The sequence below is a fragment of the Vigna angularis genome, chromosome 1, assembly GCF_016808095.1.
Source record: "Vigna angularis cultivar LongXiaoDou No.4 chromosome 1, ASM1680809v1, whole genome shotgun sequence".
Classification (NCBI taxonomy): Eukaryota; Viridiplantae; Streptophyta; class Magnoliopsida; order Fabales; family Fabaceae; genus Vigna; species Vigna angularis.
In genome coordinates, this window is record NC_068970.1 from 14,497,436 (window position 1) to 14,520,101 (window position 22,666).

The 22,666-nt window shown below is 32.3% G+C and overlaps 2 protein-coding genes across 3 annotated transcripts; both read left to right on the top strand.

The window, feature by feature from the left end:
- The first annotated feature begins 600 nt into the window (after window positions 1-600).
- On the top strand, window positions 601-8,285 carry LOC108322539 (FAM10 family protein At4g22670). Its single transcript, XM_017554672.2, has 11 exons — window positions 601-894; window positions 994-1,033; window positions 1,128-1,271; window positions 1,370-1,457; window positions 5,439-5,519; window positions 5,619-5,683; window positions 6,278-6,418; window positions 6,634-6,750; window positions 6,848-7,129; window positions 7,261-7,318; window positions 7,921-8,285. The coding sequence occupies exons 1-11, from the start codon at window positions 785-787 to the stop codon at window positions 8,016-8,018; spliced, it is 1,224 nt and encodes a 407-aa protein (XP_017410161.1). The 5' UTR covers window positions 601-784; the 3' UTR covers window positions 8,019-8,285.
- Window positions 8,286-19,110: 10,825 nt separating this feature from the next.
- LOC108337235 (MYB-like transcription factor ODO1) lies at window positions 19,111-21,575 on the top strand. Of its 2 annotated transcripts, XM_052877638.1 has the most exons (3): window positions 19,111-19,448; window positions 19,840-20,124; window positions 20,889-21,575. In XM_052877638.1, exons 2-3 carry the CDS (start codon window positions 19,862-19,864, stop codon window positions 21,439-21,441), a joined length of 816 nt encoding a protein of 271 aa, XP_052733598.1. In that variant the 5' UTR covers window positions 19,111-19,448; window positions 19,840-19,861; the 3' UTR covers window positions 21,442-21,575. The 2 variants fall into 2 exon arrangements, with proteins under 2 accessions (XP_052733598.1, XP_017429209.1); XM_017573720.2 differs by lacking the exon at window positions 19,111-19,448 and having other exon boundaries at window positions 19,750-20,124.
- Window positions 21,576-22,666: the final 1,091 nt, after the last annotated feature.

A 22,666-nucleotide genomic window follows, 5' to 3' on the forward strand; every position in this document is an offset into this window, starting at 1 on the left:
AAACTATGATTTACATAGAACTAATAAAAATTGATCTATTACTATCTTAAATATGGATTTCATAAAATTAAGTTAGATTGTAGATTAAACTTCTAAAATTCTTTAATTAAATTAGAATATATTTATAATCGTATTTTAAAAATAAATTCAACGTGAACTAAATCAACACACACATATCTTTATTTGTAAAATTACCTGATAATTCATCCTCACATCAGTAAATATTTACGAAACCAATACATTTTCATGAAAATATGATTTAAATTATGTCTTCCCATTATAACATTTCTCTTAAGTTTATTAATCATGAATTAGTATAAACATTTCTAATTGAGTATAAACCACGAATATTTAATACTCTAGTTTAATTTAGCACTGTAACAATTGTACAATTTTAATTTTGATTTATTACATGATTTACAAAAATAAAAATAAAATTATAATAAAGGTAAACAACTAATGAAAAAGTACTGTTTATTATACTGATTAAGTTTAAACTGAAAGTAATTTTAAACTATTAGTACGAAATAGATATTATATATATTCTCTAAATCCATCGAATTGAATATTCCCAAATCCAATTCTGGCTGGGAGTGTGTAAAGCGTTAAGAACTATAGTAGCCCCGGTAAGGGTTACTAATTAGAGGTAACACCTATCGAATGGAAGCTACTAGAAGCCCAATCCGTCAAGAAAAGTCTAGACCCGTCATGTAAGTAACTCAGTCGCCTCGGTTACCATAAAAGCCGAAGAAAGCACTCCGCCGCGCTCACACAGAGAAAGAAAATGGATGCATCCAAACTCAATCAATTGAAGCATTTCATCGAACAGTGCAAGTCCAACCCTTCCCTCCTCGCCGATCCTTCACTTTCTTTCTTCCGCGACTACCTCGAAAGGTGAATAAGTTCAATTCGATCATCATTCATATTAGCGTCTTCCAAACCACGCTTCTATTAAGTTACTAACTTTTTGCTTTTTTTGATTATTCCTCCCAGTCTCGGCGCCAAGCTTCCCGAATCTGCATACTCTAAATCGGTACCCTAGCGTTACTTGCCGCTACTTTTTTAATTTTCGCGCGTTGTGTGTGAATCCTTACGTAATATGTGATGCTTTGTGTTGCGTACGGTAGAGGGACGTGGAGAGCGATGACGACATAGAGGATGTTGCGGAGGAACAAGAAAAGGTGGAAGAAGTAGAGGAAGATGAAATAATTGAATCCGATGTTGAGCTCGAGGGTGAAACATGCGAGCCTGATGATGATCCTCCGCAGAAGGTTTTATTTTGTTTAACTTTTAGAATAAACGTAATTAGTTTAGTTGATTTTGGTTGCATTTGGGATTTTTGTTATGGAAAATGTGTGTCACTTTTCAGATGGGAGACCCCTCTGTTGAGGTCACTGAAGAGAGTCGCGACGCATCGCAGATGGCAAAAGTTAAAGCCATGGAAGCTATTTCCGAAGGTATCCTTCATCGTACAGTGTATAATGCTGATGCATTTATGTGATTAATTTATTTGTTTTTACATAGTAATTGTTGGGTATAACAATGCACAAGAAATGGAATCACAAACGCGATAAAGAAGACAACTGGTCGTACGTATCAGTATCAACGATTCTTTGAAGGGACAATAAGTAATTTGTTTTTAGATAGTGATTGTTGGGTAGTGTATGGATCCACAAGCAATACGCAAGAAATGAAATTACAAACGCAATAAGGAAGACGACTGGTCGTATGTATTTGTGTCAATGATTCTTTGAAGGGACGAAAAACAATTCTATACCGTATGGTATATAGCAATTTTTTAATGGCTTGGGTTCTGAATTCCTGTTGATGGTTAGTGATAGGCCAACCAGTATTTACAGAAACATTCAAGACAGGTTCTTGAATGACTTTTATTAAGAACCAAACTGTTCTGTAAATGTGACAGGATTACAACAATGTTCCTCCAACACAAAGCTCTTTCGAGAGGACCTTAACTCTCCCCCAAAACCCTTTTCCTCCAAAACTCTTGATAAAACCGCTAACAACAGTCTCTCACAGACTATATATAATAGTATGTTATACAACACAACAGGAGGTTATAACTGTCTCCTTTATTTATTTCTTCTAGTATAAACCATCCCACTGAACCTATCAATACCCCGCCCAAGAAGTTTCATCTTGTCCTCAAGGTGAAAATTTGGAAACTCTGAGGATAGAAGCAGAAGACTCCCAACTGTTCTCAATCTCCGGAAGTTTTTGCCATTTGAACAACACTTCTAATGCACATGTAGAATTAGTGCATGTATCTAGCAACTTTTCTGGAATGACTTCCAACATATATTCTTCAGATAGCATTGGGGGTAAGGGTTGAGAGGAAACATCTTTAAGTGCTGACTTGAGCAAGGAAACAAGAAAGATTGGAGGAATGGCACTGTGTTCTGGTAAGAGCAACTTGTAAGTGACTTGGCCAATGCGTTCCACCACCTAATAAGGACCATAATAGCGAGGACTTAATTTTTCATTAGGTTTCCTGCTAAGGATTTGAATCTATATGGTCGGATCTTTAGAAAAACCCAATCTCCTTCATTATAAACCACATCCTTCCTGTGCTTGTTGGCTTGAAGCCTATTCTGGTCTTGTGCTCTGCACAAGTTATCTTTTAATGCTTTTAAAATCACATCTTGTTCATCTTGCATCTGATTTACGTTTTTGTGCCTTTCAAAACTAGAGGGGGATCATGTCCATATAAGCCTTGAATGGCCTCATCTGAGAAGCTCCAAAATCCAGCATAGCAATCACCTTCTCTTCCCCTGTGTCCTCAAACTTTCATGATTTCTTGGTAGTCAGTCCAGCCAAAGTAAACATGGACAGTTGTAAAATTTGCTCACTTGCATTGCACTTCAGCAATTCCTACATACCTCCCAATAAGTCATCCGTATCTACTCCCTCTTCAGTAACTAACAACATGTGAAATTGTTTATTGTGGCAGACATGGGTTGGACCAAACTTTTCATCACATCTGAAACACAACCCTTTCTTAATCTTGTTCTGCATTTCTTCATCTGTCAAGCATCTAAAGGATGATCCTCTATTTCATTGTGAACCCTGGTTTCTCCCAACCAAATTGTTTATGCCTCCTACTTCATTTCCTTTTTCCGTAGCAGCCACTTGAGAATTTCCCTCTCGCCCAAAAGTTCTAGTCATCCAATTAGATATAGATATTGTCACAGCCTTATTGTCAATAGAACCCTTTCCTTTAGATAAAACTTTAATTTTATCTTCAACCATTTGGGCTGTCATCATCAGGTCAGCCAAATTTGAAGGTTTATACAGCTTGACATCAGCCTTGATCTCATCCTTTAACCCATTCAAGAATATCTGAATAAGATAATATTGATTCATTCCTTTTAACAACCTTGAATATTGCTACATATTGTTCTACATTTCTTGTTTGTTTCAACGCCTGCAAAACTTCAAAAGGATTTCTCAACATATTTGGCTGAAAACGTTGCACCATTGCTATCTTGAAAGATTCCTAAGTGGGATATTGGTTGCAAGATTCCCACCATTGAAACCAATTTAAAGCTTTTCCCTCCAAGGCCACCATCATTGCTTGCATTCTTTCAACCTCGGAGACTTCTTGCAAACGAAGATATCTGTCCAATCTATTTGGTCCAGCCAAAAGCATCTTCCCTTATAAAGATTTGTATATCCAATTTGTGCCACCTTGAACTGGCATTTACTTTGCTGTCTTGATCTTTTTCAACAATCTTTTGGGTCGAAAAATCAACATTATTAGACCTAGGTGTTCAGGTGATATTTTCCTCCACTCTTGATAATCCACTAATCAAATTCTCGATTCTTTGAAGACGTTCCGTTTTTAGTCTATCACATCTATCTTCTTGAGTCATGTGTTCCAGATAGGGATAACAAACAAAAGTACCATCCACAATGCATAGTTGATATCCATGGTATTTATTATTTCTAGATAATAGATAATGAGTATTTTAATACCCATTTATAAATAGGTCAATAAATGGGTCAGGTGTGGAGGTGTGGATATCATACTAGGATATCCATTACCCACAACAAGTTAAAATTAATTTACATTTTATTATGTTAAATTTAATTAAAAAAATAATTTATATTTTTATTAGGTTAAATTTATTTAGAATTAAATTTTAATTTATATTTAATTTATTTTATATTATATTTTATTATTTTTTTTGTAATTTCATCCCTAGTTCAAGTCTTCCTAATTTGGATTCCATTATGGTCTTAACCGTACGCATTCAACACAACTACCACAGGGCCAAGAAGGAAGCTCTGAATACCTTTTGATAGGCAAACCAAAATTTACAGAAACATTCAAGACAGGTTCTTGAATGACTTTTATTAAGAACCAAACTGTTCTGTCAATGTGACAGGATTACAACAATGTTCCTCCAACACAAAGGTCATTCGAGAGGACCTTAACTCTCCACCAAAACCCTTTTCCTCCAAAACTCCTTAAAAAACTACTAACAACAGCCTCTTACAAGACTATATATAATAGTCAGTTATACACAACAGGAGGTTATAACTGCCTCCTATATTTATTTGTCCTAGTATCAAACATCCCACTGAACCTGTTAGTTAGGTAAGCAGGAAGGAACCCTGTCGGGTTCATGGATGAAAGCTTAGTTATATGGTACAATGAAGATTGTATAATTGTGTGGTTCGTAAGATGTAACTGACATCATTTGTATTGTGTCTGGAACCACCTATGAAGCTAGATGCATCGTTTCTTTAGTTATTCTTAATTTTTTTTAAACCAATGCTATGACATGGATTTTCATGCACTACATTGTCATTTTAAGTTTCTGTGACCTCTTACCAGCTAATAATTACTAACTCTTCTCAAAGTATTTAGGTAAACAGATCACTACACAATGATCATGCATTGTGCACTGTCACATTCTGATATTAATCTTCTCGTCAAAGAGCAGCATTTCAAATTCTGTGTGGTGTGGAGAAGCGACTTCCCTACCTTATAATGTGGCACCCTAGATTACCTTATAATATGGCACCCTAGATAACATAACACGTGGTCGTTGTGTCAATGGATGATTCTACATTCCATTCCTTCAAGCACATTTTACCCTATTCCCTTTATCAAACCTGACTCTGACATTTAGGAATTGATGTACGAGGAAACAAATACAAAACAACGATTGTAATAGGAAAACAATTAAGTAACTCGCCTCTGTTCTTGATTTTTGAATGGATAAAAAGATTTTATTAACAAAATATGCTACATCTTTTGAACAGCTGAAGTTACATATTCCCCCACTAATCTTACTGGCAAACACCCCAATTTTAAACATCTATGAAGTGTTTAGGCTATTCTCTCTGGTGGTATTGTTTTAAACAGTAATGGTGGTAACGGTAATCGGAAATTATTTGACTATGTAATGCAGGTAAGTTGGAGGAGGCAGCTGAGAGCTTAACGGAAGCAATTTTACTCAATCCTACCTCTGCCATAATGTATGCAACCAGAGGTATAACTTGATATAATTGTCTAGTTTAACATTCTCTAGTTGTTTATTTTTATCATCAAGATAAGGATTCATTCTTAATAGTTTATAAATTATTTACAGCTACTGTTTACATCAAAATGAAGAAACCCAATGCTGCAATCCGTGATGCAAATGCTGCTTTGGAGGTTATATTCTCCCCCTCTGTAGCTTAGGCTGACAAACTTACATTCTTGCTTGTATTAATAGATCTGTGAATAACTGTAAATGTTTATTTTTTTTGTTGCATTATTTTCTGGAGGAACAATGCTCTAAGTTAAACTTGTCTCAAATGTGAGCTAGAGGATATCCACTCTAAGATACATAATGGGTTAAGATCTTGATTCTTTTCAATCAAATTATTGGTATACACCCACTACCCTTTCGGGGTGACCTTTTTCCCAAACGAAATTCATGATTTTTGGAAATAGAGGATCTAGGCTATTTTTTTATCAAGGCCTGAGCTAGTTTGGGGGGCTCTGAAAACTAAAATTTTCTTGTATGTTACAAATTAAGTATGATCCTTCTAAAATTGTACTGTTTGCACTCCTGGCTATTTTTTCTTTTTCCTGCTTCCGCTTTTTCATATGATATGACAACTGGATTGAAGGATTATGGATTTCAATAACATATCCCTGTTCTTCTATGGACCATATTCTTATATTTCCCTCTCGCAGTACTTTTAATACTAGTGTGTATCTCACCTGTATGCAAGGATTTTTATTTTGTATTGTTTTTTCCAGATTAATCCCGATTCTGCCAAAGGATACAAGTCACGTGGCATTGCACGAGCAATGCTTGGTCAATGGGAAGAAGCTGCAAAGGATCTTCATGTGGCTTCAAAGTTGGACTACGATGAGGAAATAAACGCTGTACTTAAAAAGGTTTGCTGTCTTGACCCTTCATATCATTGATCTTCCATTGATAACAATACAATAGTTACGCCTCTAGTATACAGCCAGTGCAATCTGTTGTTTATTTATACTGCGGGATAATATCCATTTAAAAGTCATAAGTTTCTTGTAATATACCTTTATGATATACTGTTCATATCCTTGAAATTTATTTTGCCTCTCATAAAAGACATTGGTATTCCTAGGTGGAGCCAAATGCTCACAAAATTGAGGAACACCGTCGTAAATATGAAAGGCTGCATAAAGAAAGAGAGGAGAAAAGAAAGGAGCGTGAGAGGCAACATCGTCGTGCTGAAGCTCAGGTTCCCAATTTTGATTTATGCCAAAATCACCGGACATACAACAAATTGTAATATCCATATAATTTAATTGTTACTAATTTTCTGTGTATTTTTCTAGGCTGCATATGAGAAAGCTAAGAAGCAAGAGCAATCATCTTCCAGTAGAAATCCTGGAGGCATGCCTGGTGGGTTTCCTGGGGGCATGCCGGGAGGCTTCCCAGGTGCTGGGGGAATGCCAGGAGGCTTCCCAGGTGCTGGAGGCATGCCAGGAGGTTTCCCAGGTGCAGGGGGCATGCCTGGAGGATTCCCAGGTGCAGGAGGCATGCCTGGAGGCTTCCCAGGTGCAGGCGGCATGCCTGGAGGGGTGCCAGGAAATGTTGATTTTAGCAAGATCTTGAATGTAAGTAAATCTGGACTTTGGATCTTGTGCACCTTTAAGGTGCTCTAAGAAAAATCTTCTCAACCTAATCAACATTCAATTTCATGCTTATTCTTGTCTTGATGTTGAATGTTCCATGACACATTTCTCAGGATCCTGATCTGATGACGGCATTTAGTGATCCAGAGGTTATGGCTGCTCTTCAAGACGGTAATTATCAGTTCTATTGTTTGGTTCCATCCTTTTTCTGTTATAGTTCATTTATATCTTTCAATGTCACGTGCATATCTTTGCATGGTTAGTATTTTGGATTTAAATTCTCAATAATTACTTTTTCATATTATTTGGATGGGATTTGCCGATTGTTTCTAGTGGATAGGACTGAGAAATATACAGTTCCCTTCTCTCCCCCTCTTTTTCACGCATTAGGTTTTTCCTATCTTGTTCGGGCACCAAAACTAAATGAAATTGCTTGACTTGGCTATGGGTTGTGGGGCTGGGGCTGGGTACAGGTTATATAAATGTGAAAACAATGAACTTTTTCTATCCTTTACATTTGAATTCACAAGAAACTTCCCTGTCAGTCAGTATTTTTCATATCCATATTAGTTTAACCAGCTCAGGAAATGTCAAGTTCGATAAGAAGTTGGATGATGACCCTGATAGGCTAACCATGTCAAAATGTACCCATTTTTACTTATTGCGTTCGTGTTTTTAGAGATGGATATGCAGAAAACATTTGATTTGCTGGTTATTAACTCTAATTTCTACTTTTTCTTTTTATTTTTTTTTTCTTATTTGGCTTGGTGCAGTTATGAAGAACCCTGCTAATTTGGCCAAGCATCAAGCAAATCCTAAGGTGGCTCCTGTAATCGCGAAAATGATGAGCAAATTTGGAGGTCCCAAGTGAACACTTTTAGATGTTTATTTGAGAGATCTCAACATTCCAGGCCTCAGCCATCGGGAATTTGAAGTTTATTGACATTGCATTTTCATTTTAACAAAATTATCAAACTTTTTACAGTTTGTACGGCCTGTTTCCGTAGGTGCTGAGTTCCTGTTGGTAGCAATGTTTATTTGTCAACAATGTAATATTTATTTTCCTGAGTGAATTTGATTGTTTAAAGTTGATACGTTTGCATTTCAGGAAAATAAAATAGTTTCTTTGCTTCGTTTACACCAGGCAGTTTGAGCGTCCTTCATCGGTACCTTCATATAAAAAAGTTTTCGTGTAGAGATAAAATTATAAACATAATATTGATGATAAAATTAAATGGGAAGTCCTCTACTTTTTGCAGAGGGATCAAGTTCTTAACCTTCTATCACATTTTGTTCTAATTGTCTAGGTGAATTTTAATCAACCATTCCTAGAGCTCAACATGATGTTGCAACTCCTCCTTGTCCACTGTGGACATGAATCTGGCTAGCATATAGTTATTGTTAATGCTAATGGATAATGCAATAGCTCAAATAACTGTAAGGGTAAGGATTATGAATAATGCAGTCTCGATAAGAGATTTTTTACAGATGAACGTAGTTTCTTCATATTACCACTTCAATGCAATCAATTGGATGTGTTAGTGGAATCCCTTCTCTGTTCTACGTAATAAATTTTACCACTTATATTACCCTATTTTGTCAAATCATGAGGCCCTTGTATTTAAAATCCCTTCTAGAGGAGACAAGTCTTTATCTAATAAATTTACAAGTTATTTTAATTTTGAAATTTGAAATAAAAAATTTGGAAGCAAACTAAAAATTGTATGACTCTTATAATCCTTTACTCAAGAGATGGTTCAAAAATGGGGAGAAAGAATTTAAGTGTGGAGAATTAGAACGAAAGAAGTTTTAGGTCTTTCTTGCTTTCTTTTTTAACGAAAAGCGGCTTTCTTTTCTTTTTCCTTTTTTTAACCTTGTACAAATTATTTCCTCAAAAAGGTTACTTCAAACACTTAATTAAAGACGTGTTATTTTCTTTTCTATTTTTTTCACTTTTAATTACAAAATCATCAATTGCTGTTGATTCGCCTTTTTGTTTTGTAATATTTATAATTCTTTTGACAAAATTTAAACTGTTAATTTAGATGTTTAATTTTTTAAGTTAACAGCTATGGAATTATAAAAAAAATTAGAAGTACATTAAGAGAAACCAAGTCAACGCTATATATTAAAAATCCATAAATTATATATATATATATATATATATATATATATATATATATATATCTTCATTCACATATCCAATTTAAAAAATCAAATATTATTCATATTTATATTTATATTTACGAGAAATAGTTTATTTAGTGTGATATTCAAAAAATGGATAGATGAATCTATTTGTATCCAAGTTGGACCTGTATTAGTGGAAAATTGATTCGTGAAATGTAGAAGTTTTGAAGTTATAAGAGTAGAACCTTTGGGAAAGTTGAAAGTAAGTTTGAAAAGAGAGTTTGAAGTGGTGTCATCTCACAGGTAAAGGGTCTAACTCAAACTGGATGAACCCTATTCTATTCTCTAACATCTTTAAGTCTATACCAAAATAATAATTTATTATGATGGACAGGGTTTTGCCGCTCCACTTCAGTAATTTGCAAGCAAATCTAACACTTTCTTTTTTCTTTCAAGAATCAAATTTCTTCAAATCACTTACCTATCTTTCAGTTCTATATGGTTTAAAAACTTTTTCTTAAGATTAATATTCAATTACAAGTCAAGATAATGCTACTCTTGATAATTTATCATACCAATGAGCTTCAACAGTAATATTTTGTTAATTAATCCTATATATGTACAAAAGTTTGAACATTATAATTTTTTTTTTTATTATGGAACTTCAATCTGGTGTTATGCATCTCTCTTGGTTAAAGGGTTGTAGGAATCTGATGAAAGTGAAGGCTGAGACAATATGTGTTGAATTTGGAAAGTTGTCGGACTGTGAAGGAAATTTTTGTTGGAACTGTATACAAGATGTTGTAGGTCAATTGTATATTATCAATCAGACACTGATATAAGATGTCAATTATTTGTTCTGATTACTTCAAGAATTGTGAGCATTAACTTTTATGTATGCTGCAACACAGAAAAGGAAATTTTTACAATCAAGACATTACTCCATTTTCCCCTTTAAACAACAACTTTTTACACCAGTTTTAAATTATGGAGTATAGGTTCATATGCTATCTTTTTTTTGAAAAAAAATTATTGATAACTTATAGTAAAATAATCATAAAATAACTAATATTTGTAAAAGAAAAATAATGTTAAATGAGTGTAAAAAAATTGGATATCAAAATAGTATATTGGTTTTTTTTTGTCTAAGATGACATTTTTTTAAATCATTGTTTTAAATTATTCTAATTAGTAGCACTTTTCAAACAAGGCTTAAGTAATATTTTTTTTCATAATTTTAGGCAGTATAGAAACTATGTTGATAAGTATGTTGATAAGTATGTTGATTGCACTGTAGTAGTGTTAGTACATTGGTTGTTTTGTAATTGGGCTAATAAAATTTTATTAAATGTACGTAACAATTATATAATTTTAAAATTATTTTAGTGTTTTGATGATTCTAATATGGGATTAGAGAAGTTACATTTGGATATAAAATGATATAGATGAAAAACAATCACATTAAGTTACTACTAATTTGATTTTAAATTTTACCCTATTTTATATGTTACATCATAAAAAGATATATATAAAAAAATGAAATTATCTCACAATACTCCAATATTAATATATTAAGAAAAAAAAGTTATATTACTATTTATACAGTATATATTATATGTGTTGTGCAATCAAATTTGGAGTTTCATCCCAATAACATACATTGAGATTTAATATCACCAAGATAAAATTTCAGTATGATTAATAACACAAACAATTCATATGATATTGTGTTTCAGTTTTTGTCTAGTATATTAATACGGAAAAGCAAATAAAAGAAAAAACAAAAAAATAGCATATTGATAGTTCCTTGTTACTTGTGAAATATCTCTTTATTTATTTTTTACTTGTTGTCCTTACACATATGTGATTTTTTACATTTTATTTCTTGTATTTGTTAAGTCTCTCTGTTAATATATTACTTTTATTTTAATATGACATTATTATAACATCAGCATGATATGTTATCGGTGACAATTTTTTTTAACATGAATTAACAAGAGAGTCTAAAGTTAATACTTTTAAAATTACGGGAAAGAAATCCGCAAAAGTACAATAACCAAAAGCAAAAGAACACCACGACCAGAAATATATTACTTTATAAGAGACTTTTGAAGTCTGATTTAACCTCTATATATATGATAGATAAAAATCTCACAAAATATTTAAGCTAAATAAATAACACACATTATGATGTTGACACGTGTGTTCTTTTTTTTTTTCTAATATTTGATTTGTATTTTTTTTTTCTTTTTGGAACTTTCTTGAAATCAATTTATATTAAATTTTGAAAACTTTAATGGAATGCAGTTGTCTTCTACCATGGAGATCCATTTGTACAGTAAAAAAGTGATGTTATTTGATGAAAGATTCATTAATTTGCATTAAACTTGTACTTGGAAGCTTGTTCTTAAATTTTCCACTTACCATCCAAAACTCAAATAGATAGTTTAGTCGTCTTAAGCCACGAAAATCCCTTGTGGTGTGAAACTTTTTGGTCAGAGTTGGCTTTGTAGTCTAACCATCAATTACACTGTTGAAAATTTGATTCTTTGTTAGGAGTCTAATGAAAAAGAAAATTTTTCAAGCGTGCATCATGAAAGTCACACTAACACATAGTGGTTTAATAAATTTCATGACATCAATCTTCCATCACAATTCATCCATGTGATTTTAATAAATATTATGTACCTTTCTCCTCACTGTTAATTACATTACTAACTAATTACGCATTTACCTTCTCAATTTCATGTATTAATTACTTTAAGATGCAGTAAGCTTTAATATTATATAATATGAAAATCATATAATAATATATTATAGGATTTCTCGTCAAGAAAACTATATGCACGACTTTGTAATATACTTCTAATATTTAGGTTTACGACAAATGTTTCATTAGAAAAAGCCTTGTAAGATATATCAAAATTAATTATTATATTTGAAATATTACTCATTTTAGAGTTTTTGTGTTTGTTATAATTTTTCTTTTTAAAAGAAATTTTGATACATTAAGAGAGAAAAAAATATAGAAGTGTTTTTTATTTTAGTTCTTAAACTATAGGTAGCTTCTAGATATACCATAACAATATTAAAATAAACAAATGAAAAAAAATAATCTTAAAACTAGTACAACAAATGATTTTGACATAAATTATTTTTATATTTTAGTTTCTTATCGAAACATATTAAATCGAGATAAAAAAGAAAGATATTTTGATTTCAATTTTAAATCAAAACATAATCTTCAACATTAGGTTTAGATTATCTCTAAGGTCACGTCTCAAAAACAACAAAAAAAATTATAAAATAAAAATAAATGAAAAAGTTTAGGATCTCAAAAACAATGGAAACGTATTAATAGATTCCAATTTCTTAAACAACGCAAAAATACTTTCATTGAGTAACTCTCACTGTATTAAACAACCTGAAAAATTAACTGAAAAATTTAATATCATCAAATAAACCAAGAACAATTACATAAGTAAAAAATTGTGAACTAGTACTGAATTATAGATTTTCATATTATTTTCACACTTTTATTGTACATATATAAAATGAAATAAATAAAACATATCTTCATATCATTTTTAGGGTTTAGAAAAAGGGAATGCAAACCTAGAAACATAGTCTTAAACAATTCATTATGGAAAAACATTCAAGCACGAGAGCTCTTTAAATAGTGAACAAATAATGAATAAACAAATAAGGATAATGAACATCAAAGATCTCTTTAAACATGATGATGAAAACTTACAAATGAAGAAACCTAAAAGTGAAGGAAGCAAATGCGAAAGAGAAAACAAGAGAGAAATCAAGAAAAGAAAACAAAGAATTCGCATCAACACAAAGTCTAAAAATATTATGACAGGAAAGCAACTTTCCTAAAAATTGAATCCTAGATAGGAAAATAAGTTTCGGTTCATCGTATAACCAAAACTTATACTAATACAGGTTTTGGTTATTTTATAACCGAAACTTATAATTATACAAATAATTTCAAAAATGTTATTATATTTTGAACGACAATAATATTTTGAAAGACAATTATTATATGATTGATTTGTTACTAGCATCAATGATTGTTATATGATTAATTCCAACGACAATAATGTTTGTTGTTAAAGAGAAAGTAACACAAGTGCAAACATGCAACATAAATTAAATATATTTTAGAAACGCTAAAAGTAATTATTTTGTTTTTTCGAATATAGAACAATTTTCAGAATTATTTTCAAAATTCATTTTGAATTTCAGAAACATCTTCAAAGAAAATATTTTGTAAATTCATCCAACATATCTTTAACTTTATTCTCAGTTTTCATTGAAAATAAAAAGGAAACATTGAAACTTTGAAAGAAGCCTTTCATAGCCAAAAACACAAATGTCATGGACTCAAATTTGGAAGGTTTTCTAAAAACCTTATAGTCTATCCTTACTTCTCACTTAAAAGACAACCTTTTAAGCATGGAAGATATTAACTTTCTTATTTTCCTAAAGCTTCACTTTACATAAGAGAGGCGATCCTGGTATCTTTTTCACCTTTGTAATCCATTTACAAACGGATAAAAATTACATATACAATATTTTAAACAGGTATTGTTTTTTAATTAAATTTGGAGCATTATTTTTATAATTTGCATTTATTAAATGTGTTGTATATTATATGTTTCTGTTTGAGGTCGAGTCACTTGGCTCTCAGTCACGTCCGTCCGGTCTCTTCTCGTGATCCTTTCTTCCGTAGGTCGATGTTCGTCTGTCCTGTACGCTTGGGAGGGTACCTGTTAAAGGTGTTCCGATGTTTAAGTCAGTAAAAGGTCTGATCGATTGTTTTAGTACTGCAATAAATGTGCAATTAATGAATCTGTCTACCTCTTATCTTTGACTTGTATTTATAGTTTTGGTCATGAACCTAGGATTAGCAGGACCTTAATCACGACCCAATCCCGAGTCCAACCCTCTAATCGGTGTTTTACCTTAATCACCTCCGCAAACCTATCTGTTATTATTGTCCGAATTGAGTGTTCGAGCCCGGCCGGACGTCCAACGTGTTCTGTCCAGACCGTCCGGGGGTTATCTAATACATTATAAATTGAAAAGTTTAAATATGATTAGTGAACAACACTTACGACATATTACTGTATATGTAAATTTTCTCTTTGAGAACTTAAACTAAAGGTTTCTTTGAATATATCCCATTTTGCTATTGTTAAAGAGAAAGATTATGTGACAGAATATTGGTTCAATAGGTATGACACACATCAATATTTAACAACCTATTCCATAAAGCCAGTTAATAGCGGAGAGTATAAGCTCACAAGATAGAGCATCAATGAGTAATCACATTTTAATGATATTATTATATGCTAGTCATGCCCACAGTTCAATTATTTTCAACCAGTGATGAATCTTTCACAAATATTTTAAAAGTGTCAAAAATCTTTATATAAATATATAAAAAAATTAGAGGTGTTACATATATAAAATATATTACAATTAAAAAAAATTATATATTAACTTATATAAATATAAAAAAAGTTGGAAGGCAAAGACCCTGTGTCACAATGAAAGTCCGCCCCTGTTGTCAACTAAATTCTCCAAAGATGTCATATGCAAATATTTATTCACTCTTAAGGGATGTGTATGAGTACACATTCACACTTGAAGAATATATAACTTAACTAAGTATTATAAAAGATGAAGGATAACTTACTGAAAAATTAATTATATTCTTGTAACTTTATTTATTTATGGTTTAATTATGTTTTAAATTTATTAATTTGGATATTTTAAACTGATTCTTATATTATATTTTATTGATTTATTAAGTACTTAAATTTTTTATATTTTTAATTAAATTTTTATTGTTTATTGGATAATTAAGTGTTATCTTATGTCGTCATCTTGCTTACTTGTCACATGTAAGATTTTGTAATTAATATAAAATAATATTACAATCAATAAAATAAAATGCAAATTATTGATATTACTTTCATTAAAAATGTTGTATATTAAAGGATTGTCACTTTACATACATCCTTTTGACGATAATTGTTCCTTGGTCGTTGTAGGAAATTACTTGGAAGTCATTTTGAAACATAATAATCTCATTATCTAATATGTTTTTAGTTAAAATAATAAAAAAAAGTTATTATTTTATATTAATTCTAATATTTATTTTATATGAATAAAAAAGATCTCACTTAGAGTCAAACAATCAAGATGACAAGTAAAACAATAAAGGAAGATAATAATATAAAAAAAATAGCATTCAATATATCAGAAGAAGTTAGGTTGAATTAGTAATTTGATTCCTATATTTAGGTTTATGATTCATTTTGGTCTATATATATTTTATACTCAATTGAATCTCAATATTTTTTAAATAGAGTCAATTTAGTCATTTTTATTAAATTGACCTTAACATTATTTAAAAAGTGTCACGATTTAAAATCTGAAAGATGTCATATGTTAAAACATAGAAGATACCACGTATCAAAATTTAAAAGGTATCACATCTTAAAATAAAAAATGTTACGTGTCAAAATCTAAAACGAGTGAAATTATTTGAAAAGTGATATATGTAAAATTCAGAAACATGCTATTTGTTAAACAAAAGAATCCCAAAATAAAAGATGATTTAGATTTTTAAATATAACACCTTTCAAACAATGTTACTTGTAATTTAACATAAAAGATCAAATTGAATTTATTCATAATTAAACTCAATTGAGTAAACACAATGTAGGGACCAAAATGAGTCATATGATTAAATATATAAGAACCAAAATACTAATTAAACTAAAAGTTTAATAAAAATTCAATTCAAAATATTCAACTTTATAAGAGATTTGAAACTTAATTAAGTCTAATTTTTTTTGTTTACAACTTTTAGATATAGAAAAATGAAATGCAAAATAACTATAAGACAGTCGCACTTCTTTTCCAAGAATTCCATTGTCATAGACTATTAGCTTTGTTTGTAAGTTTCATCTACTATTATCATATGGAGAAAAATGTAAGGGAAGACCTAAAGTCCACATAAAAATGCATTTATCAACAATCAATGATGATCGTCCCTAATCCAAGTCGTTTATATGGTACTTCTTCGTAATTAATGTATTGGCTCTTGTATGTCAACTTCAATTTTGTTGATATAATGAAGTCTTTAAATGTATACAAGTAAAAAGGTAAAGGAACGAAACTGAAGTTGAAGTGGTGTGAAGATGTTAGGCAACCGTCGTGGTGGAGAATCTGATAATGAACTCACAACCTCTACAGTAATGGGTGCAGACAGATCCAACTTGCAAGCAAAGAATTAGCTTCTACACCGATGCTCCATACCACTCTACGTCTTTCTACCTAACTTCCATAATTAGTACTCAATTACATCTTTGCTTAACTCATCATGTCTTAATTTTCTCGCTAATTTTTATTCATTAAAGTAAGCAACCATTTCTTTTCTTCATTTAATCAGCTAAAAAAAAGGTATTTTAGATTAGATTCTGAATACCTTCACCTCGTAACTTTACACAATGGTGATTGAAGTTTCACTATTCTACGTGCCTTCATATGGGGAACTTATACGTGTATGGCTCCGACAGATAAAAGCAGAGGTTGGTATTGTGTATTGCCTTGCAAGTCAAGATGGTATTTAAATACGATTTTGTACACGTAGCCATCCAAAACGGATATTTTGATAACGTAGATCGAATTTCTCTACGATGAGTTTTTTTTAATATAATTAATTATAGCACCATGATGAAATCACATATTACAATTAATTTAATTGCGTTAGATATAATAGTTACAAGTGCTGAAACTCGAAATTTGGCAAATTTGACTAGTGCAAATCGACGGTTTCGTCACGAGTTGAATCCATCATGATTTTTAAGATAATAAGAATGAAATTTTGGTTATGAAATGCATACATAAGCAATGAAGCCCTACAAGTCAAGACAGAAACTTTTGGTTGGTAACTGCTCCGACCTGTGCCGTGTGGGTGATCTAATAAAATGTCATGTTGAAACTCTCTCCATCATTATCATCATACCAAAATGCATATATTATCCTGCTTTATTCATTCAAACAATACGTTTATAATCTCTCTGTAATATGTAGCTTGAATAAAATTACTCATAAGAATATTTGCACTCTACCAAAAATAGAAAACGCAGATGTAAGAAGTTGAAGTTGCCTGAACAAAATATTTTATTATCAGATGAATTTGTTTTCTGCATAGAGGAAGGAATGAGCTGAATTGGTTGGAATTAAATACGATTGTTTTAGATTATCCTTGTTCAAATGTATGGTCCACAAGGATTTCTTTCTTCTCTTCGACAAGATTTGGACCGTGTGACTTTGTTGCTTTCTCCAAAATGTTATTTTTTTCATTTTGTTATTTTTTCAAAGCACTTACAAATGAGAAGGTAGGAATCAAAAATCGATTATGCACCTTACTTTTTCAAAGCACTTACGCATAACACTCACGAATCCAAATATCTGTTTAAAAAAAAAAAATCCAAGATCATAAAACACATTGCAAATGCAACTTACTTTTTGAAGTTGCAAATCCATTATGAATCATGTATTTAATTGATTATGCACCTTCAAATATTACATATAGTTATGGTAGGGTTACATGATTGATCATGGATGATGAGTACTAGAGTATATAGATCTAATTAAAATATATTTGATTATACACTCGTTTTAAACGCGAAACCGATGAAAATGTGATTCTACGGAAAAGGACCTTTATATTTAATATAGAATTAATCAACTTAATATTTATTTACTTTCATATATAAACTATTATCTACTTTAAAGTGATATAGTGCTTACAAGTGGTATAAACCAAATATCTCTTGACTAGGATTCAGCGACGTGTATAATTATGCCAATTACTTGTTTGTGAGTATGTTACTCTTTTATTAATGCTTAAGTAAACTGTAGAAGTGCGTTTGTATTAAAAAAAAGGAAACGTATTTGAATGAATGCCTAATCGATGAACCAATCTGAGACGAAGCTGATCTGAAAATGGAACGATCTAGAAATAATCTGGCGTAGGTAGAAGAAGTTCTGTCCAGTTCGTGTCAAAGATACCCAACCAGGATCGTCATCGAACTTCATACATATTCTCCAGCTAATCATATCTAGCTTGTGAAATTAATATGTTGAATATGATCTATTCCAGATTCAGTAACGAATTAACCATTCTATTACATAAAGTATGCTATACATAAAATAACTCACGAGCTTGTACATAATCATTTTGATTTTGAGATGGTTTTTCATGACCGTATCAGGTTAGGCTTTTCTCTTCCGTGGTTCAGTTTTAACAAGGAATCGTATCTGTCTATCTTCCTTCCTCTGTTCACGTTTTATTGTTTATTCCCAAATACGACTCGAAGCGCCCTCTATCTGTTCGATGAAATAAAAGTAGACGGGAAAATGTAAGTAGTTGACCCAAATTCTATCTGATCAGAGAAATTGAAAGGAAATAACCGTTGATTTATACAGCATTAGTCCATTATTCCTTATCGTTTGCATTTTGCTTCAACTAGTAGATGCTGCAACCGAACACTACCTAAATCCATCAATGTTTTCTCATTGGGATGTCAATATCTATCCCTCTTAACAAATATGCAAGATCTATATCCTCTTCGTAGGTGTGACTTGTAAAATTATTCTTGAGCACCTACAGTCATAATTCCAAATATGCTGAAGTCGTGGCCTATTGGACCGGTTCTACAATTGGTTACATATAAATGTTTGTCTGGATAAATTTTCGTAACTTGCATTAATGATAGTCAGTTCCATGGACAGGAGTGAGGCGGGAGTTGTAACTTACTGGGGAGAAAACAAAGTTGTGGCTTTGAAATCTCCGGAGATCGTTGTCCACTCTAGTACTTCAGGAATGTCTCTGAACTCTTAGAATCAAGGAAACCTGGTTGCTCCAACCAGTCCCTATTTGATTCGATGATCCTGCAGCGTTGGATCGGTATTCTTTGATCACATCAAAGAACTAGAGTTTCAAGACTTATAGCAATCGCCCTCACCGTATCATAAACTGAAGCCAAGGGACACGTAAACGTGGTGATGACGAAATGGTGGAGTAAGAGTGAAATCAGGGCAGTGGATTTGCATTTCGTGATGGAAAATTTTTTAAGAGGTATAATTATTTTACACATTATTTTAATACTTGTTTGGGATGCTTACATATAGTTCTGCCTTTGGGTCACCCATCTTTCAGCGTCACCCATTTGTGTAGCTAAAAACACCAGAAAACCCCATATTAGTTCCCACGTAGCTTTCACAACCCATGGTGGAGCCCTCAACCTTCTCCTGTTTAACCCTGCCTGTTTAGTTCCCCCTGTTTTTTAATTTTCTCTCTATGCATGATTTTATTGCACATATATGTAATTAATAATTTAGGCAAGAAAGGGAGAGGGCTTTATATAAAGGTGGGTGGGGAGTGGGGCTTTTGGGTCATTACTCATTACAAGCTTGTGTTGGTAAGACTTTTGCATTAGTGTGGGAAATTGCATTGATTAGCTTGGTAGTGTTGTTGTTTGTGCAAGTGGTATGGGGAGGCAACCCTGCTGTGACAAACTTGGGGTGAAGAAAGGTCCATGGACTGCAGAGGAAGACAAGAAGCTCATCAACTTCATTCTCACCAATGGCCAGTGTTGTTGGCGTGCTGTGCCAAAGCTTGCTGGCCTTAGGCGTTGTGGCAAGAGTTGTCGCCTTCGTTGGACTAATTATCTTCGCCCAGATTTGAAGAGAGGACTCCTCACACAAGCAGAGGAGCAACTTGTTATTGATCTCCATGCCCGTCTTGGCAACAGGTATTTTATGTTTCACAATGCATTCTCTTTCTCAACAATTCTTACATCACCACACTTTTTACAACTAAGATCATTCATAAATCAAAACCTCAAGATAATACTAAACTGCTTTTACCGTGGATTTTGTTAGCTTATTTATTATTTTATTACATCTTCGACCGTTCCTGTACACAATGCATTCACCAAGAATATCATGGATTTTCCCTATGTTCAACAGCTAAAAGATCCCATTTTTTTCCTAAAGTATATTGGAAGGCACTTAGTCCTTAACTACTGTGACTTTAAGTCTAAACCATTAATAATGTTGAAGAAGGCAACGCATTTCAAACCTTGTTTTCAAACAAAAGGCTACTTGAGGCTGAAGCAATTGAATCCTTGCCTGGTTTACTAGTAGATATGTTTTAACATATTTATAACATTTCAACATAGTAATAGCATCTTTCTATTCTCAAACTCTCAAACACTATTACTCTGCGTGGTATATGTGAATTGTTCAGACATGCATATCAAATGGTAGGTAAGAATTTGGAAAGCAGCACTTCATTGACCTGCGTAATTAATGTTCAAGCTAAAATGTTACTCCATCGTTGGAACTGATATTCATATTGAAGAATACTAAAACTTAGTCATGAGTTACAATGCAAATAACAAGATAAATGATGATGATCCAGTTTAAGCTGTTGGTATTTCCTAAAGTAATTACATGTTGGATATGATTGGCACGTGTATAATGAATTTTGATATACGGTTGATTGGTACCTCAGGTGGTCCAAAATTGCTGCCAGGTTACCCGGAAGAACGGACAACGAGATTAAAAACCATTGGAACACACATATCAAGAAAAAACTCCTGAAAATGGGTATTGATCCCGTTACTCATGAACCTCTCGTTAAACAAGCAGCATCGCAGGATAGTTCACCCTCCCCCTCAGAGCATTTGCCACAGCCTGAGAATAACCTCGATCAGGTGAAGGAAACTGATGGGGTTCTCAACTCAGAGGAGAATTCAAGTTCATCCCAAGCTGAAAACTCTTCTGGGGATGATTCACTTTTGCTAGATAGCATTTGCAGTGACGATTCTCTGTTAAACACCCTGTGGCTGGATGAAACTCCTCTGATGGAAGCATTATGGGACACAACACCCAAACTAGAGAATAATACTAACAGTAACACGGGTTTGGTACCATCTTGGGAGGACAACTGTGCTTGGTTATTGGACTGTCAGGACTTCGGTATTCATGATTTTGGGTTTAACTGTTTCAACGAGATAGAGTCAAATGCACTGCATACCATAGAAATGAAGGACGAGAAGCATTAACTACACGCATGCAGTAATAGATCTGGTGAAGGGAATTAATTGTCTACGAAACAAACAATCAGGGTAAAATATCAAATCTATTAATGTGACCAAATACCACGGGCTCAAATTTATGTTCTTGGTGTTCAATTTTATCTACCTAGTATTTTGCTGAATGTTCTCGGAAGGTGGAAGGTGAACGTTTCCTCTTCTGAGGTTCCTCGCCAACCAAATCACAAAATTGATGGCAAACCAAAACCAAATCATCAAAATGCCACAGTACATACTTACATGAGCATTTTCAACTCAGTTGTTTAGAAAAAGAATTATCAATAAAAACATTATTTTAAAATAGATTTTACAAACACGATTTCTTTAAAATTGAAAAAAGTTTCTTGGTAACTTTTTTCATCTTTGAGAAAGCCATATTCATGAAATTTGATTAAAATATTGTTTTTGTTGTGTAAGAAGTTTTTATTTGAGATATGATGTATTTATGTGTATGATAGGGACAACACAGAGGGATGTCCAGTGAGTTGGGAAACATATTGTACAAAGAAGTCTACTTTAAAAATAATGATAAAACTTTTTGTGATTACAAGTTCAGTAGTATTCTTTCATTTCCTGTTTTCTGTCACATTAGAAATAGATAGATGGAGGAAAGAGATGTCAGATAAGTAAGAGGTAGAGATTATTAATAACCACCACCTTTGAGCAAGCAGGTGGGACAATGAGTGGCATGGAAGAATTCCACATGATTTGGGTGTTGTTTTTCAATCAGTATTTGAGTATATCTTGATCAACTTTTACTGTATTATTATTAAGTCATCAGTTTAAATGAAGAATTAATATCTGAAATAGTAGGTTTTATCCAATAATATTTTGCTATTTATCTGATGAAGAAGCACAAATAACTCCTTTTTTCTGTGTCCCCCACACCGCACCTTTTGTTGTTCAACTTCGGTATTATTTTGCTGTCTATCAGCACCTGTCAAACCTTTCATCGCATCAGATGATTTAATACCAAAAAATGGCACTGTACATTTTAGTTTAGAAATATCATGTCCATCTTCGTGAAACACCTATTATTAGTGCATGATTGTTTGTATTTTTAAGAAATAATATTTTTCAAATTGTCTCTCGAAATGATCGTAAATGCGTTTTTTTAATTAATTAATCCTAATAAAATTATATTATTCGCTAAAATGTATGAAAACGAAAGAGATACCGATTAAATAGTCAAAGA

Coding starts and splice junctions, on each gene's coding strand:
- LOC108322539 (XM_017554672.2), top strand. CDS start 785: ATGGATGCATCCAAACTCAATCAATTGAAGCATTTCATCGAACAGTGC. Junction 6,751..6,847: donor ATCGTCGTGCTGAAGCTCAG/GTTCCCAATTTT, acceptor GTATTTTTCTAG/GCTGCATATGAGAAAGCTAA. Junction 7,319..7,920: donor TATGGCTGCTCTTCAAGACG/GTAATTATCAGT, acceptor GGCTTGGTGCAG/TTATGAAGAACCCTGCTAAT.
- LOC108337235 (XM_052877638.1), top strand. CDS start 19,862: ATGGGGAGGCAACCCTGCTGTGACAAACTTGGGGTGAAGAAAGGTCCA. Junction 20,125..20,888: donor CATGCCCGTCTTGGCAACAG/GTATTTTATGTT, acceptor TTGGTACCTCAG/GTGGTCCAAAATTGCTGCCA.